The 18,673-nt window shown below is 40.3% G+C and overlaps 1 protein-coding gene across 2 annotated transcripts in view; it reads right to left on the reverse strand.

Annotated features, from left to right (window-relative positions):
- The window catches only part of ATP7B (ATPase copper transporting beta), a 79,324-nt gene that overhangs the window by 39,421 nt on the left and 21,230 nt on the right, over window positions 1–18,673 (reverse strand). Inside the window, exons 1-4 of one of the 2 annotated variants that reach the window (XM_063428839.1) lie at window positions 16,475–16,695; window positions 7,575–8,772; window positions 5,994–6,245; window positions 3,299–3,462 (exon numbers count right to left, since the gene is read on the reverse strand). In XM_063428839.1, the coding sequence (XP_063284909.1) occupies window positions 3,299–3,462; window positions 5,994–6,245; window positions 7,575–8,772; window positions 16,475–16,672 (1,812 nt within the window). In that variant the 5' untranslated portion in view covers window positions 16,673–16,695. Of the gene's footprint in view, window positions 1–3,298; window positions 3,463–5,993; window positions 6,246–7,574; window positions 8,773–16,474; window positions 16,696–18,673 lie in introns of those variants that run through there. The other variant, XM_063428845.1, reaches the window with a different exon arrangement.

Genomic DNA, 18,673 nt, shown 5'->3' on the forward strand with positions numbered 1-18,673 from the left:
GTTACTTTAACATTTACGTTTACGTTGAGTGTCTTCGCTTTAAAGTGTATACGTTTTTTTTCCGTTGTTTGGTAGGCAGGATAGGTATCAATATGATTGCAAAATATTGAACAGGTTTAAGTCAAGCTAACTTGGAGTGTGTCTGCTGTTCCAACATATATAATAGTGATTAAACATTGGTTGACAATTACTGTGATGTAGGTAATATGTGGATGAAATACAGCAGACCTGTTAGGTGATAATTAAGTAGATTAGGCAGACAAGTGAACAGTCAGCAAGACTGGGTAGGCAGTGTACTGAACCCCTTAGGCTTTCAAGACATAAAGGGCATGCCAAACTGAGTGTGCATACAAAAAACTGTGCCTCGTTTTTATGGATTAGTATCGCTTAGCCATGCTGAGCTGTTTTGCTGATACATGCTGAGAAAACGTAGGGACACGTTAGAAAAGATTATGCAAAGGAGTGACAAAGTGACTGTGGTTAGGTATGACATATGTAATCATGCTATGGTCAAGACCGTAGTTAAATACACGACAGATATGTAATTACTTTTTATGCTATGCGGAGGCTAAAGTTTAAGAGGCAGGGAAAGCAAAACAAGGTGAGCATGCAGGCCTTATATACTATTACGATTTGCTGAGTATATGCTTAGATATGAGATAGATAACATCACCCCTTTAGGCCTTTATAGCTACATATCAATGACAGTGGTAGGGCTGGGGCATTTGGACAGGAACCTTGTGAATAGTACAGGTTAAACTTTTGGGTCTTGCTTGGCAACAAAGGCCAAAAGGGCCAGCTAATTTCACAAAAAAATTAAGGTGTCGCCTTTTAGTATGGGCTAAAGAATATACATGTATAACTGATCACATTCAGGAGGTTTAAGCAGAAAGTATACACGGTAAGTAATTATGTCCCGCTTGGTGTTGCCTGCTGTCCAGTGTTGCGTGCCCGCTTTGTCCCGGTGAGTATAGTTCCTGTCCGCTGCGTCCCGAGATGTGTGCGGCGAGTCGACCGGTCAGATCGGAGCAGCGTACTAAGATGTACCGGCTGTTTCAGATGTTTTGACCCAAGTCCATGCTGTACAATTATAAGTCCGCGTGGTAGTGGCCTGTGTGTCTGTTGGTGTCCCCCTGCTCGTCGTCATGCTCCACCGGGTGCACTGTTGCGTCTTGCGGTGGGTCCTCAAGTTTCCCGGTGTTGTGGTGGTACTGCGTCTGGGAGCCGCCAGCCTGAGGCCTGAGGCCTTTGCAGGCGCTCGCGCCCTTGTGCCATTGATCCCTTCAGCAGGATCGTGGGCCCTGGGTTCCGATCCCGTTCTTCTCCCAGGGTGTATGGCAGGCTGCAGAGGGGTTCCTCTTAGTGAGCGCCCAACCCAGAAGAAGGGCGAGCAGTCCCATAGGCAGCTCCGTTCATGTGAGCAGTGCATCGAGCAGGGTCTTCAGTGTTTTGCGCCCGGTGAGTCCCTGGGCTTGGGTGTCACTTTATGATGTGGGTCCTAGGTTGTTTACAGCCTTGTGCGCCATGTCAGGTCGTATCTGCTATCTGGCTTAGAGTCTGCAGGTCGGTCTCCGCACACGTGGCCCCCGCCATCTTGGTCCTGGGCCTGCATGTTGGTCCAGCAATGCCTCTGAGCGTAGTTTTGGGGCATGGACCGGGATCTCCCCCCCGGTCCAGAGGGGGGGGTTCAGGGCCGGATCCGCCGTTGGGCTGCGTGCATGACAGTCTCCGATGGGCAGGATAGTGGAGCGGCGGCCGTCCACTCCACTCACCGCCAGGCTGGATCCCGCTGGATGCTGCAGGGAAACCTCCTCCGGGGGACTAGAACTCCAGGAGCAAGCCTCTCCCCGGCTCCGGTAGCCAGTCTGTGTTGCAGGACACGGTTGTTGGTCGTCTGGGTCCGTGAAAATCACGGTTTATAACGTGGATGGGCCATGTTATGCAGGAGCTGCTCTTCCCTGCGACCGCTCGGCTCGGCGGTCCGGCCCCGCCCCCCTGGAGATACTTTTATAACCCTTTCCAGCTTTATGCAAGTCAACAATTCTTAATCGTAGGTCTTCTGAGAGCTCTTTTGTGCGACGCATCATTCACATCAGGCAATGCTTCTTGTGAAAAGCAAACCCAGAACTGGTGTGTGTTTTTTATAGGGTAGGGCAGCTGTAACCATCACCTCCAATCTCATCTCATTGATTGGACTCCAGTTGGCTGACATCTCACTCCAATTAGCTCTTGGAGATGTCATTAGTCTAGGGGTTCACATACTTTTTCCACCTGCACTGTGAATGGTGTGTTCAATAAAAACATGGCAACATTTCATTCTTTGTGTGTTATTAGTTTAAGCAGACTGTGATTGTCTATTGTTGTGACTTAGATGATGATCAGATCACATTTTATGACCAATTTGTGCAGAAATCCATATCATTATAAAGGGTTCACATACTTTTTCTTGCAACTGTAAATTAAACCTTCCGATACAAAACATCAAACCTTTTTAATGATTGGTGCATTTATTAAATCTTCTAGAAAAACATTAGGTTCAGAGACTGCCCAGGAAAATGTTCATTAAATATTTGGTAACAGCTAGAGAGGTTCAGCTTGGCAATCCTGCCAGAATTGGTAATAGTTATACAGAAGAAAGGAAAATAGCTGTTTAAGTTAGAATCTGAAATGCAATGGCTCTGATAAATGCAAAGGAATTACTATCTGAAGAAGCAGATGATATGCTTATGTGATGAAGTGATGAAGTGACCAGGTCTCCTCTGCCCTCCCATCTTTCCTGGATGGAGCTGGGAGACCTCCTTGCACTGATCTCTATTCAGAATAGTTGAAGTAATGATTAGCAAATAGCAGGATAGAATACAATGTTTAATATTGAAATATAAATGGGAAATTTAACAATAAAAAACGATATTTGATTTCCTATTGCTCTACTGTTTTAAATAGCATAAATGTAAGAATGTCAAAGATGCCCTAGCTATGGCTTTTTTCATGATTGGGGGATTAGATCCAGTTTGATAGGCCAGCACACAATTAGCACGAAAATCGCATTGCTTTAAATTTCCAAATCAAATAATAAAGTGAAGTGCACATATTTTATTTTTAATGGCTGAAATTAAAATATAATCTATTTTTTTTTAATCTCTTATTACAGACACCTGCAAGCTCAACACTTTCCTTAAAAAAAAATAAACAATCAGTTCTCTTGAGAAAGTATAGGTGTGTTTAGTTATATATGTGTATCATCTTCACTGTATAAAGTTGGACCACATGGAATGTTTAATACTTGTTTAATACTCACAATGAGCTCCACACTGCCGTCCGTAGCCATGCTATCTTCCATCACAGTGGCACCAAATCCTAGGTTGCCTATTAGTTGTGCTATTTCGTGTGGTTGAATTTTGTCTGGCTTGTACCTGACTTCCGCTTTACCTGCCATCAATGCCACTAGCACCGAAATTATACCTATAGAAGGGACACAGAGAGACGAAAAGTACATTAAAGTGGCTCTGACACCTCAAACGTACCTTTCTTCTATTGTTTCCTCGTTTCTTCCTTTTGTTCAGAATCTCTTACTCTTTTCTTATTTTTTTTTAATCTATTTCTCTTTAAAAACATAAAACTAATTGCTACTTTGTCTTATGTATTGTTCCTACACTTGACAACGGTTAGAGCTTAAGGCGAGCTCCACTTCCTTTCTCAAGCTAACAAAAAAAGTTTGCCTTAAGTTCCACCCTTTGTCAAGATTGTCAAGCTTGGAAAAAATAAATAATACAAAGTAGTCCCTACTTTGTCTTTTGTTTTAAAGAGAAATAGTTCAGAAATGAAGAAAAAAATAACATATCCCAAAAGAGGAAGAGAAGAGTAACAGTAGGAGAAAGGTAAGTTTGAGATAAAAGAGCTACTTTAAAAGCACTGTGACAGAAAACCTAGCCATACTGTCAGGTACCTTGAGAGTTAGGGTCCGAGCTCTTGCACTGGTCATTATAAATTTATAGGAGACAACAGATAAGTATGTCTGATAACGTTATGTATGGCAGAGTTTCTGCAGTTGCTTTACTTGGTAACTCCATAAAACATAGGTATGACACGGGTATGAAACCTTCAGCACTCCAGATGTTGTGAATTACATCTCCCCTGATGCTGTGCCAGCAATATGGCTGTAAGAGCATCATGGGAGATGAAGTCTACAACATCTGAAGTGCCGAAGGTTGCATACCGCTGTCGAATGAACTTCAAAGAGTGATAGTGCCAGGTGTGACTTCAGTATCTTTCTAGTTAAGAGGCTAAAGGCAATGTTAATGGTTGTTAAAGGACCACTATAGGCACCCAGACCACTTCAGCTTAATGAAGTGGTCTGGGTGCCAGGTCCTTCTAGGGTTAACCCATTTTTTTCAGAAGCTGTCAGGGTACCTGAGGTCTCTACCTCCAAGAGAGGTAGAGACTTAGTCGTTCATCCATCCGGACGGCCTGATTTCCCTCTTCCTCGCGGTCCATCCGGTCATGCAAAGCCGGCCGCGAGGGAGTGACTCCCTTTTATAGCATGACGCCCGGAAGTCGACGTCAGGACGTCAACCCTGAACGACCTGTCACTCAATTGGTTCAGGACCAATCAGGACTCGTCGGAGGTGTGTCTACTTATCTGAACAGGGCATTTAACAGTGCTTCTTTCATTAGCTCATTGCCCTGTCGTGGTTCTAGCTTGTTCTAGTCACTCAGTGCTCGTGTTTTCTAGTTATCCCTTTTGGTTTTGACCCGGCTTGTTTGCTCTACTCTGCTTATCTCTGTTACCCTTGATTGGGCTTGTCTATCGCTTACCTGTCTTCTGTTACCCTCGACCTCGGCTTGTCTTTGACCATTCTCTACTGTACTACTTACGTTAGTCCGGCCATTCTAAGGTCCGGTATACGTATCTGGCTACTGTTTGTACTCTGCGTGTTGGATCCCTGTCCCGATCCTGACAGAAACATAGCAGTTTCAGAGAAACTGCTATGTTTGTGAATGGGTTAAGCCTTCCCCTATTTCCTCTAGTGGCTGTCTCATTGACAGCCGCTAGAGGCGCTTGCGTGATTCTCACGGTGAAAATCACAGTGAGAGCACGCAAGCGTCCATAGGAAAGCATTATGAATGCTTTCCTATGTGACCGGCTGAATGCGCGCGCAGCTCTTGCCGCGCGTGCGCATTCAGCCGACGGGGAGGAGAAGAGGAGGATCGGAGGAGGAGAGCTCTCCGCCCACCGCTGGAAAAAGGTAAGTTTTAAACACTTTCCCCTTTCCAGAGCCCGGCGGGAGTGGGTCCCTGAGGGTGGGGGCACCCTCAGGGCACTCTAGTGCCAGGAAAACGAGTATGTTTTCCTGGCACTAGAGTGGTCCTTTAATAAGGGTGAGTTAAAGGGAAACGTCCAACCAAAAAACAGTGTTTTAATAAAACACTCTTTTTGGTTAGAGTAAACCTCCCTGTCCTGGTTCCCCTCATTCAAACGTAAAATAAATAAATAAAGCAGTAACATACCTCCGCTCAAAGTTCTCCCTACAGCTCAATTGCCCTCTGCTGATGTTACTCCCCCTCGCTGCAGGGGTAGGGATGTCAAGAAGTGGAGGCCAAGGAAAGGACATGGGTGGAATCTAGAGGGGTGCTGGGACATCTATTGCCAGCATGCTGTGTGTACTGAAGGCAAAAATCGAATATGAAATTAGTCAGCCTGGAACATTAGGCCAATGAGGTCCCAATGATGGTGCCATATGTCAAGTTACACTACCTCTGGCAGTGAAATGCTTCACATACCGACTCCAAGCATGATGACCACTTTAAATCACATTAGTGTTTGGAGTAACCCTTTAAGTTTAAAGAAATTACAGTGACAGAATTTTGGTCTTATGCTGTTGTTTGGTTTATGTTGATGTATCCAGGACCCCTCGATGGCATTTTCCCATAATAAAGCTATATTATTATTTATTCCCTGTTTTGAGACTAATTGAGGCAGCTGATAGACTCACCATGTTTGCGCTGCAGATTCCTCTCAATGTTAGACACACAGGAAGCACAAGTCATTCCAGTGATCTGTATAAAGCACTTCTGGGGTGGAGTGTCACTGTCCACGGCTGAAAGTTCTGGGTGAGATTTTTTGGGAAGAACATCCAAAATATAGTCACTGGTAGAATCTGTTTTGCATTCAGTTTTAGGGGGAATCGGATTGGTTTGAGGTGTTCTGTAGGAGGTCTGGTGACAGCTGCTTGATGATAAGGTATCTGCAATATCCAAAATTACTTTGTGCATCAGAGTTATATAAAGAAACAGGATAATTTGCTCAAATACAAGTAGAAATCCCATATATTAAACTTTATCAAATCCATACTCTTCCTTCGTCCTAAACTATGTGGCATCACTTCCTCTTGCCATTCTCACGGAGAAGACACATTGCATTACAGAACACTGAAATTCAGTCTGCTAAAGGTTAGTGTGATCACAGAAAAGAATGACCTGCCTTAAAGAAATCATGGGATTAGAAAAAGGAATAAAGAGGGTTGTCTATCACAAAAAAACTCATTGCAGCAATCCTGCCTCCAACTGTAAAAAGACATTACAGGTTGGAATTGACCCATTATTTTAAATCACACCTCCCAACTGGCCCTACACCCATTTGACTATCTTTTCTATTTTAATGCCCTTCTTTTCTAGGAGCTCCGTATTATTGTTGTGTCTGTGTATTCGTAATATGTTTTTTAATTGCAATAAACGTGTTGTTCTTGTTCTAAAGCAGATTTTAGTTACATACATTTTTATTGGCAAGTCACCTAAGTTTTTAAAGAACAACCCACATCTGTTCACACGCTCATGCACACCACGAAAATAAAAATGTCCCTATTTGCCCATGTGAAATGTTGGTAGGTGTGTTAAATGTATTGCTCGAATGCTAAATCAAAAGGAATATTCCAAGCACCATATCCACTACATCCATTATGGTGTCGGGAGTGCCCTGGTGCCCTCCAAGAGGAAATAGTCAAGCTTTTTAAGAACAGTTTGAACATGTCCTACCTGGGTCATGATGGGGGCCAATCACTACCTTCCCTACTGCCATAAGCCCCAAGACTGAGCTAAGCTCAGCCTTGTCAGCCTTGCAGACTGAGCTTACTTAGTCGAGCTAAATGGAAGTTCCCTGCAGCAAGAGAGATAGTGGTGGTAACCTGGCAGGACCCAGGTAAGTTGTCAAACTGTTCTTACAGTGATTAGTGGTTATGGAGGTTGGATAACTTTTTAACAAAATATTTAAAAAAAAAAATCAAAACTATGCTCACATCTGAAGATTCTACATTATAGTTAAATTCCCATGCTGTGCATTTTATACAGTGAGAAGGGAATCCTGGGAGTTGTAGTTAAATGGTTACCTTCTGACTGTATAAAGCAAATGGACTACATATTCATAGAAACCTAGCTCATGATATGATGTACAGAAGTGTTTTTGGAGAATAACCTGTCCAGCACAGTCATGCACATTCTATATGGCAATCATGTTTTTAATGAATCACATGGATGGCAATGTTATGTATACTCAGGAATGCAAGCCCTGTAAAACGTACCAGAAACCAGCGTAGAATCAAATCCCATGTCTTCAATAGCAGCACGTATTTCCTCTGCATTTGTTTCAGATGGATTGTAATGGACTTTCCCAGTTGCTTTATCTAAAGAAACAGATATATTGTAAATTCCTTTCCTCTGTGTGATCATGTTTTCGATTGTAGAGACACATGACCAACATGTCATTCCACCAATGCTTATCAATACAGTGTTTGTGATCATTCGTTGGCATTTAGTTGATGGTCCAAAGTTAGATTTACTTTTTGATACAGGCTTCTGTTCTACTCCTACTGGCAGTGTAACCTTAAATTTACCAGGAGGAAGTGCTTCAATAGCTTCCTTTAAGGCAGCCGAGGTAATAACATTTTGGTTATAACACACAATTCCATTTTTGTCCGCAAGAGAAACCTTAATACTTAATACTCCATCAAGGTCCAACATGTTTCCTTCAATATTGTGAACACAAGATTTACAGTGCATGCCCTCAATTGCAAGTGTCATAATTTCACAGTTTTCCGGGGGACAGGTGTCTGGAACCTGTAGATGAAGTTGGGAAGAATTATCCTGCAGACGTTTAATGTCAATTGTTCCAAGGTTTGAGGAGTCTGATTTGTCCTTAAAAGAAGCAGTAAATCCCATGCCATCAATACAACTTCTGAGAACCTCTGGTTCAATGTATGGAGGCAGATATACAATAACAGCTTCTTGGTTTGTAAGAGATACTTTAATTTTCTGGACACCGTGGATTTTGCCTATTTTTCCTTCAATAGTGTTGACACAAGATTGGCATGTCATACCATCAATTCTGATCTTGACTGTTTCCTCTACATAATTCCCAGGTTTTATAGCCAGCAAAACTTCTTTAATGTCGGATATAGTGGCATCGAAACCCATATCTTCTATTTCTTCACAGATTTGTTGTGGTGTTATTGCTGCAGGTTTATAAATTATGACGGCATTGTTTTGTTCCAAGCAAATCTTTATGTTCACAATACTTGGTATCTTTGAAATCTTACCCTCAATGGATTGGACACATGATTGGCAGGTCATACCTATAATATCCACCACAACAGAGCTTATGTTAGAGGATGAAGGGGAAACATCATCTAGGCTAGCCTGAAAGCCCAAATTGTCAAACGCTAAACCAGGCTTCAGTGATGATTTTTCAGTACATGGTGGGAGGTTGGAACGTAAAAACTTCTAAAAAGAAAAAAGATGAGAAATATATATTAAGTTCACAGAATGCCGGTGTCATCAATAGAGTGTAGGTCTTTTATTTAATTTTTTAATTGCTACAGGTTCCACATAAAATTTTCTTAGTTCTGCGTGATTTTGCCAAAATCAAACTCAGTTTAAATAAATTAATTAACACTTTTATGCAATTTTACTGATTTAATACATTATATATTGTAAAAACGGACCAATATCGAAGACAGACCCATAATTGTATATTATTAGATAACCCTTACAAAGGGATGCCATGGGCACTTGTTCAGCTTTACCTATATCAAAAATAAAATCAGTTTCATTCTTCTGAAACAAAAACTACATTACACAACGTAAACACTTGTTGAATGGGTAATAATGCCTGCAGTCCCCTGAGGTGACAAGGGGAGCGGTACATACCTTACACACAGCACTGTGCCACCTGCCATTAATAGTTTTAAGAACTCCTACTGCACATACCCACCATCTTCTTTAAAGTGCTCAGTCACTCTACAGCGGAGGCCTGAGACACTCATGGTGTTGCTAGTTGAAAAGTTGTGAAGATTCAAACTGCAGGACTATGGCTGTGACTCTGAGGACTGAACTGATTCTGATTTCAATCTGTTTTAATCTGTTATAATTGTTGATTCAGTTAACCATGTCAGCTCCTTATTGGCCCAATATTACCACTGCAGATTCATTATATTGGAGTCTATCAGTATCCTGCTGCTTTAACTCTGGGTACACTGTGTGCTGAGAGCTAATAGTGAGCCAGGAGTAGCTGACTTGGTTGGAGTCTATCAGTATTTTGATGCTTTAACCATGTGCACCACACTCAGGGCTCGAGTCCTGCAGGAACGCGTGGGAACGGCGTTCCTGCACTTTTTTCACAACAGGAACGCCGTTCCCCCTGCAGGCACTCAGGGGGCGGCAAAAAATGCCGCCCCCAAATGCCCTCTGTTCCCCCTGTCATGGGGGGGCCACCTGATTGCCTGCCACCTGCCCCCTCCCCCCAGCGGGCGGCTCTCTCCCTGTCACACGCGGCGAGGGAGCGGTGTCCTCTCTGCTCCCTCTCGCCGCGTGGGTTGTCTGCTGATGCAGGGAGCCGGAATATGACGTCATATTCCGGCTCCCTGCATCAGAAAACGGCGCGCGGCGAGAGGGAGCAGAGAGGACACAGCTCCCTCGCCGCGTGTGACAGGGAGAGAGCCGCCCGCCGGGGGGAGGGGGCAGGCGATCAGGTGGCCCCCCCATGCCAGCCTCACTGCAGCCCCACTGGACCCCAGGGACCCATCCATGCCAGCTTTCCTGAAAGGTAGGGAGGCTGGGTGGGTGGGCAATGTTTATTTGAATAATTTGTATATATGTATGTCTGTGTGTATGTCTGTTAGTGTATGTGTATGTATGTCTGTGTGTATGTCTGTTAGTGTATGTATGTCTGTGTGTATGTCTGTTAGTGTATGTGTATGTATGTCTGTGTGTATGTCTGTTAGTGTATGTGTATGTCTGTTAGTGTATGTGTATGTGGGTTAGTCTATGTATGTGTGTGTGTATGTCTGTTAGTGTATGTCTGTTAGTGTATGTCTGTTAGTGTATGTCTGTTAGTGTATGTCTGTTAGTGTATGTCTGTTAGTGTATGTCTGTTAGTGTATGTGTGTATGTCTGTTAGTGTATGTGTGTATGTCTGTTAGTGTGTGTGTGTGTGTGTGTGTATATGTCTGTTTGTGTGTGTGTATGTCTGTTAGTCTATGTATGTGTGTGTATGTTAGTTCATGTCTGTTGGTGTATGTGTGTGTTTGTGTCAGTGTGTGTGTGTATGAGTGTATTTACGTCTGTTAGCATATGTACGTGTGTGTGTATGAGTGTATGTGCTTCTGTTAGTGTATGCATGTTTGCGTGTATGTGCTTCTGTTAGTGTATGCATGTTTGTGTGCGTATGAGTGTATGTGCTTCTGTTAGTGTATGCACATGTTTGCGTGTATGTGCTTCTGTTAGTGTATGTTTGTAAGTGTCTGTCAAATCAGTGAGAGTCTGTTTGTCATTTAGTGTGTGTGACTATTAGTGTGTGTCTGTCAGTGTGTTTGTGTGTGTCTCTCTGTCAATGAATGAGTGTGTGTCAGTGAATGTGTGTGTGTCAAATCAGTGACGTCTGTGTGTTTGTCACGTAGTGTGTGTGTTACTGTCAGTGTGTATCTGCCAGTGTGGGTGTCTGCCAGAGAGTGTGCTTAGAGGGACACTATAGGCACCCAGACAATTTCAGCTCATTGAAGTGGTCTGGGTGCAGTGTCCCAGTCCCCTTAAACCTGCAAGTGTAATTATTGCGGTTTCTCAGAAACTGCAATAATTACCTTGAGGGGTAACTCCACCTCTAGTGGCTGTCTATCAGACACTAGAGGGACTTTCGGGTGGTTAGGTGACCAAAAGTCGCCTAACTGATGCTGGACGTCCTCACCCCTGTGCATGAGGACATCCAGCATCTGCTAAATACCCATAGGATTTTAACCCCATCAGTGTCGAATGAGGGAGGGGGGGGGGCACTACAGGGAATTATAGTGCCAGGAAAAGCACTATAGTATTTCTTTAAAAGGAGCAGGAAAAGGTGGAGTCTAAAGAGGAAGGGGTGGGTTCTTAATCAGGAAGCGGTGCGCCCTTGACAGGAAGGGGTGGTAAATTTAGATTAGGGGGCTAGGGCAGCACAAAATTAAGGCACAAAGTCATGCCTAGGGCAGCACAAAATTAAAATACACCACTGTGTGAGTGTCTGAGTATGTGTGTGCGTCTGTGAGTGTCTGAGTGCATGTGTATGTGTGTGCACGCGTTTATATATGCATACGAGTTTTTTTTTTTGGTGGGGGAGAGTTCCCACACTTTTTTCCCCAGGACTTGACCCCTGACCACACTGAGTGCTGAGAACTCATGGGGTAGCTGACATGTTTCACACCAGCAGCAATAGTTAAATAGAAAGCTACAGTTATCATAGCAGGAGCACTACTGGAGATGAGATCATGTAAGGAAGACCTAAGAGGGGACTAGGAAGATAGAGAACAGGAGCACTATACAGACATGTATTGTATTGCAGCTCTGTGTAATCCATCACAGTGATCCTTGCTGTGTGGGATAGTTATGTTATCTCCTTATCTTGTCTGGCTCTGTGTGTTATTTCTCTGTATTTTACTCAGCTTTACCTGTTGTATGGTATGTCTGTAGTCTACCCAGCTCTGTCTACTGTATAGGTATCTTTGTATTGTGCCCAGCTCTGTCTATTATATCTGTATTTTTTCCCATCTATATTTGTGGTGTGGTTGTATCTGTATTGTACTCAGCTCTATGTATTTTATAGATATCTTTATGTTGTGCCCAGCTTGTTTTAATGTATGAGTATCTATGTATTATGGTCAGCTCTCTGTATAGTACGAGTATCTCTGTACTGTACAGGGAGGAGTAAAATTTTGGGGGAAGAGTCTGGTGCCCGCCATCTTAAAACTTCACTAGTCGCCGCTGGTCAGTCCCAGCTAAACAATAAATATTTGATTTTGCCTCGTAGAAAATTGTAGTTTCAGAATATCATATGCTTCTGTTGTTTTTATCAGACTCTGTATTTAATTTATCCCTATTGTTCTTCACAGTGTGAATCTTTAAAATGTGTAATAACCCTGATTTAAAACAATAACGTAATTATGTGCTTTTTACATGCAATTTTCATATATATATATATATATATATATATATATATATATATATATATATATATATATATATATATATCGAGATATTGTGGTTTCATGTTAAATAAGGCTAATCTAGATTTGGCAGTTCACCAATTATTTTGATATAGAGATAAATTACCAACGAAATTAGATCTGGTCAATAAAACCATATTAAAAAGTCTGTTGCAGCATTAGAAATCTGGCACACACATAATGTAGCTGGCATTGAGCAGAAAAATAAATATATCCTAATAGGAACAATGAAAAAAAGAAAAAGAAAATAAATAATGACTTTATTTTACTCAGTTCTTTGTTTTATTGAAAACACATTATAAACATCCAATGAAAAAATATATAGAATAAAAATCCACATACTGTTCATGTCCTATATAATTAAATCTGCAACTGTGGTTCCTGGGGACATTTAGAAGAACCCCACTTTATTGTCGTCATCAAATTACATTTTTTAATCTCCCAGGTCCTTAGTGCGGTTTCACACTAAAGACCTTATGATCTTATTGCAACATACTGAGATCTGGATTTCACAAGGACAGATTAGTTATGTATCAAATTTTATTTTCTTATAGTCCGCTATTTTCCCATAAACTTAAACCAGAGGTGGGGAATCGGCCAGGTATAAGTAATGTTTTCTCATTCCACAGTCATGATATTTGCTTATAGGGGAACTATCTATAAATGAAAACTTGAAATACTTAACAAAGTTGGCCATGAGTCTTGGTGACATTACAGAAAATTAATTTTTCCGTAAAAAAATCTAAGCAGTGTGTGCTTAGAATTCCTTAGAAAAGGGCAGGCAATAACTCAAACAGTCAGAAAGGCCAACTACTGTTTGTAGAAAATTTAGGGAACCCACTGACTCACACTGGAGAAAGGAGAATTAATTGGCACTGTAACCGATTTCAAATTAAGTGACTATGGTAATTAAAACTTTGCAAAGATGCATACATTAACATATACACTGCGTGCAGAATTATTAGGCAAATGAGTATTTTGACCACATCATCCTCTTTATGCATGTTGTCTTACTCCAAGCTGTATAGGCTCGAAAGCCTACTACCAATTAAGCATATTAGGTGATGTACATCTCTGTAATGAGAAGGGGTGTGGTCTAATGACATCAACACCCTATATCAGGTGTGCATAATTATTAGGCAACCTCCTTTCCTTTGGCAAAATGGGTCAAAAGAAGGACTTGACAGGCTCAGAAAAGTTAAAAATAGTGAGATATCTTGCAGAGGGATGCAGCACTCTTAAAATTGCAAAGCTTCTGAAGCGTGATCATCGAACAATCAAGCGTTTCATTCAAAATAGTCAACAGGGTCGCAAGAAGCGCGTGGAGAAACCAAGGCGCAAAATAACTGCCCATGAACTGAGAAAAGTGAAGCGTGCAGCTGCCAAGATGCCACTTGCCACCAGTTTGGCCATATTTCAGAGCTGCAACATCACTGGAGTGCCCGAAAGCACAAGGTGTGCAATACTCAGAGACATGGCCAAGGTAAGAAAGGCTGAAAGACGACCACCACTGAACAAGACACACAAGCTGAAACGTCAAGACTGGGCCAAGAAATATCTCAAGACTGATTTTTCTAAGGTTTTATGGACTGATGAAATGAGAGTGAGTCTTGATGGGCCAGATGGATGGATTGGTAAAGGGCAGAGAGCTCCAGTCCGACTCAGACGCCAGCAAGGTGGAGGTGGAGTACTGGTTTGGGCTGGTATCATCAAAGATGAGCTTGTGGGGCCTTTTCGGGTTGAGGATGGAGTCAAGCTCAACTCCCAGTTTCTGGAAGACACCTTCTTCAAGCAGTGGTACAGGAAGAAGTCTGCATCCTTCAAGAAAAACATGATTTTCATGCAGGACAATGCTCCATCACACGCGTCCAAGTGCTCCACAGCGTGGCTGGCAAGAAAGGGTATAAAAGAAGAAAATCTAATGACATGGCCTCCTTGTTCACCTGATCTGAACCCCATTGAGAAGCTGTGGTCCATCATCAAATGTGAGATTTAAATGTGAGAAAACAGTACACCTCTCTGAACAGTGTCTGGGAGGCTGTGGTTGCTGCTGCACGCAATGTTGATGGTGAACAGATCAAAACACTGACAGAATCCATGGATGGCAGGCTTTTGAGTGTCCTTGCAAAGAAAGGTGGCTATATTGGTCACTGATTTGTTTTTGTTATGTTTTTTAATGTCAGAAATGTATATTTGTGAATGTTGAGATGTTATATTGGTTTCACTGGTAAAAATAAATAATTGAAATGGGTATATATTTGTTTTTTGTTAAGTTGCCTAATAATTATGCACAGTAATAGTCACCTGCACACACAGATATCCCCCTAAAATAGCTATAACTAAAAACAAACTAAAAACTACTTCCAAAAAAATTCAGCTTTGATATTAATGAGTTTTTTGGGTTCATTGAGAACATGGTTGTTGTTCAATAATAAAATTACTCCTCAAAAATACAACTTGCCTAATAATTCTGCACTCCCTGTAATACATGATATCAAAAGTTAATTTTTCCATGATGTTTTTCTCTTAAAACTCTTTGTCTACCTACGTGCACATACATTCGGTAAATATAAAAAAAAAATTGTCGAAGTAATTCTTATGAGCAATTAAAACTGAATACGCATATTATGTAAATTGAACATAATAATTATGTAAAATTATATTAGAGAGTTGACGAGGTTGGCATTTGTTTTGATACTGAAACATTTGTGTTTTATGCGCACCTAATGTGGATGGATGGATGGATATATATGCCTGTCTATGAGTTTTAGGATTAAACACCCATTGGTCAATTACCTTGTAAACAGCATTGGTGTAAAAGCCTTGGTTAAAACTAAAAGCTAAAGTCCTACAGTTCAAAATAATTTAACACTTGCAGAGCAAAATGTTGACTATCCCATAGACCTTTGGGACTGTAAGGTAACCACCAATCAGACTTATGATGCTAACAAAATGGATTCTTATTGTTTACATATTTGATGGTCGTAACCCAAAATACGACCCATTTGGATGCCAGAGAATGGGCCTCATTTACCAAATAATTATCGAAACTATAGTATCACTCATGGATCTTACTCCTTCCATAAGTATAAACATTAAAACAAATTAATGTCAAAAACCATTCTAGAAATTAGATAACTACATCGATAACGTTTAATTTTTCCTCATTCAGGTACCATCAAATGGACATGCTGATTGCTGACACTTCTAGTGTGATCCCCGGCACAGAAACCACTTCCAGACAGACTTTCATCTTGATTTTGATACCAAACATGCCTCCTTCCTCTTTATTCTACCTCGCTATTAGTACACACGTAGTTTGGCTTATATTTCTGTCGGGTGTTGTTTCCAAATTAAAAGGGACATTCTAAGCACCAAAAAACTAAAAACCTCTTATAATGTACGTGTTTTGAGCACAGATACTGTCTTTTTTTTTTTTTTTAACAATGATATTGTCTTTTCTCAGAATGTGCATGAGAAATATTATTGCATTTATTACTATGTAACTCCTAACACTTACAGGAGAAACTGATATGCTTTTATTTTATCGGGAAATATGACTTACCAGGGTGGTATAGAACAATAAATATAATTTCCTTTTTGATGAACCCACAATATTTCTACATACACAAATAAGTCGAATTAATGTATTATATGTATAATATTATATATGTAATATATAATAAAAGCAACCAACTAGACCAAAACAACATCTTTGCTAAAAAGAACAATGATGATAGTCATTTCAACATCACATTAATTCTTTAATTATTGACTGAAGTGTGGAGTAATTGCAAAATGTACATGAATGTAAATTTAAGTCAAAATAGTAATTTTGGGGAAAAAAATAAAATTTACCTTTTTTTTTTTCCCAGCCTACATTTTGCATCTTGGATATCAATTCCCCATAGCTTAATAAAAGATTTTCTTTTCCAGTAAAACACAAACTCACGTACCTGTTGATCAAGTTCTTCAGATTCTCCGATCCGTATACAAGGGTCTCCCCCTAATACCTTTCCAGATTTGTCACCAGCTGCACATAGCCTTGGTGGCTCATCGTGCAACTTTCGATAAGATATAATTCTTACGTTATCGTCTTCTGTATAAGACGTGTCTTTTTTTTCTATTTCGTTTTCCCTGTGATCCATAGCCATCACTGTTATCAGTAATATTAATTCTGACCAATAATAAAGAACTACATTAAACTTGAAAAATAAATTACTTAAAGAAAGAAAAAAATAAATAAAAAAATACTCTGTTCTGAAGAATTCTGGGAGATTGTTTAATTCAGCTAAGCGTCTCCTGTGATTCCCGTGACTAGAGCACAGTTACTGTAATCCATGCTTATATAGACTTGGAAAGGTCTGCACTCCACTGTTTACACCTGCACAATATTCAAATTCTACTGTATGATTTACATTTCTAGCACTCCACCCGGATTGGCTTTGCACACTGCTCTCCAGGTGAATGAGGACACGGCCGTCACACATAGCAAGTGTTTAATAACCTGAGTCTGTGTATGCTACTAAATCCGTGTGCATAAGTGCAGCCAGTGCACACCTCCTGCCATTCATTTATTTGTTCTGCAAAGTCATATTACTTCCAATATGATCTTTATATAGAACTTTCATGAATATTAAATGTGGGCTGGAAATAAAAAAAATCATAAAAACAACATGTTTGTGTATGTTGGGTTATTACAAGAAGCAAAGTGTGGCAGACAAAAGTGCTTTGTATTTGTAATTTAGTCACTGTAAAAAAAAAAAAAAAAAATTCATTAAAAAAAATAAAAAGTAAATAGTTTTATTATGTATACAAATAGACAATCCTTCTATGATTGAATATTGACTTGTTTTATGAAAATGTAATTCTCGCATAGCCCCAAACTGTCCCAGATTCAGCAGGTCTGCCACCCCACTGCACACAGTGTGCCACATACAGCGATGATAATGATGAATTAATCAAAACACTACAAATACTATAACAACTATGCATCTATGATACAAAGGTGGTCTCCTGTTCTTGTCTTCCTTCTTCTAGCTACTTATAAGGGCAGTAATTTGCAAAAACTGAAATGCATCACACAAGGAAGCCTCATGCATGTACTTAAATGTTGTGAGCCTGATGGACAAGTGCATTCTATATAGATATTTACTTATCAGTTCCATTCCAGTTTGCTGCTAAGTGTTAACTAGTAGTGTCAACTACTTATCCCATAAACCAAAACGGAGCTGGAGCTTATATCCATAGCTCTGCCACTGAAATCAATGGTCATGAAATTCAAATATATTTTTTTATTTTTTGTTTTTGTTTTTGAAGTCCACACAAACTTAGAGAGTCTCTTTGAAACCTAACAAATCCCGGGCAGCTAATAAAAAAACATTTGTCCTCTATAAAATTTGCCATAGTTAAAATTGTTTGAATCCAGACAACCATTCCTGGCCACCTTGTTGTGACCATGTTGAGCTGATAGCATTGCGCCTGTTAACCTATTATATAAACTGTTGTAGAGACCGTGCCATTGACAGTGTGTACATAATGTAAAGCAAGCATTTGACTTTTGTTTTGAGAGCTACCTCGGCTGTACGACCTTGACCAGTCCCTGTATGCCATATCACGGGTACAGATTTACTTTTTACTTTTGATTTTGGGGTTATCTTGCTTGTTGTATATAACACAGCATACAAAGCTGCCTGATTCAAAATGTACACTGATCCTACATAACGATCATGTGAGAATAAAATTTACAAATTTAGACCAAAACATTTTCTAAATCAGCTATTTTTGCAGATACATTATATTGGCCTCAATTTATACAATTTCATTTAATTTATTATAGCTTGTCATGCTTAATTTTCCAGCAAACAAAATCCAAACAAGAAGTTGCAGTTTCCAACAGGCTCCTGCATAAAGACAACAGTCCTTCATATTACATAAAGGAAAACTATTGGGTAAAAAATATTTTATGTTAAAGAAAATGTATTCAAAAAAATAGAAAAAAAACAAATAAACACAGACGACAAAGGCACAGGATAGTGCCTAAACGTTGTCTTTTCCTCTGAACTTTAATTAAAGACTGTCGGTTATTAAGAAACCATATGTTTTTGTTCCATTAAAAAAAACAAAACAAAAAAAAAAAAACATAAAACGCATGA

The sequence above is a fragment of the Pelobates fuscus genome, chromosome 1, assembly GCF_036172605.1.
Source record: "Pelobates fuscus isolate aPelFus1 chromosome 1, aPelFus1.pri, whole genome shotgun sequence".
Taxonomy (NCBI): domain Eukaryota; kingdom Metazoa; phylum Chordata; class Amphibia; order Anura; family Pelobatidae; genus Pelobates; species Pelobates fuscus.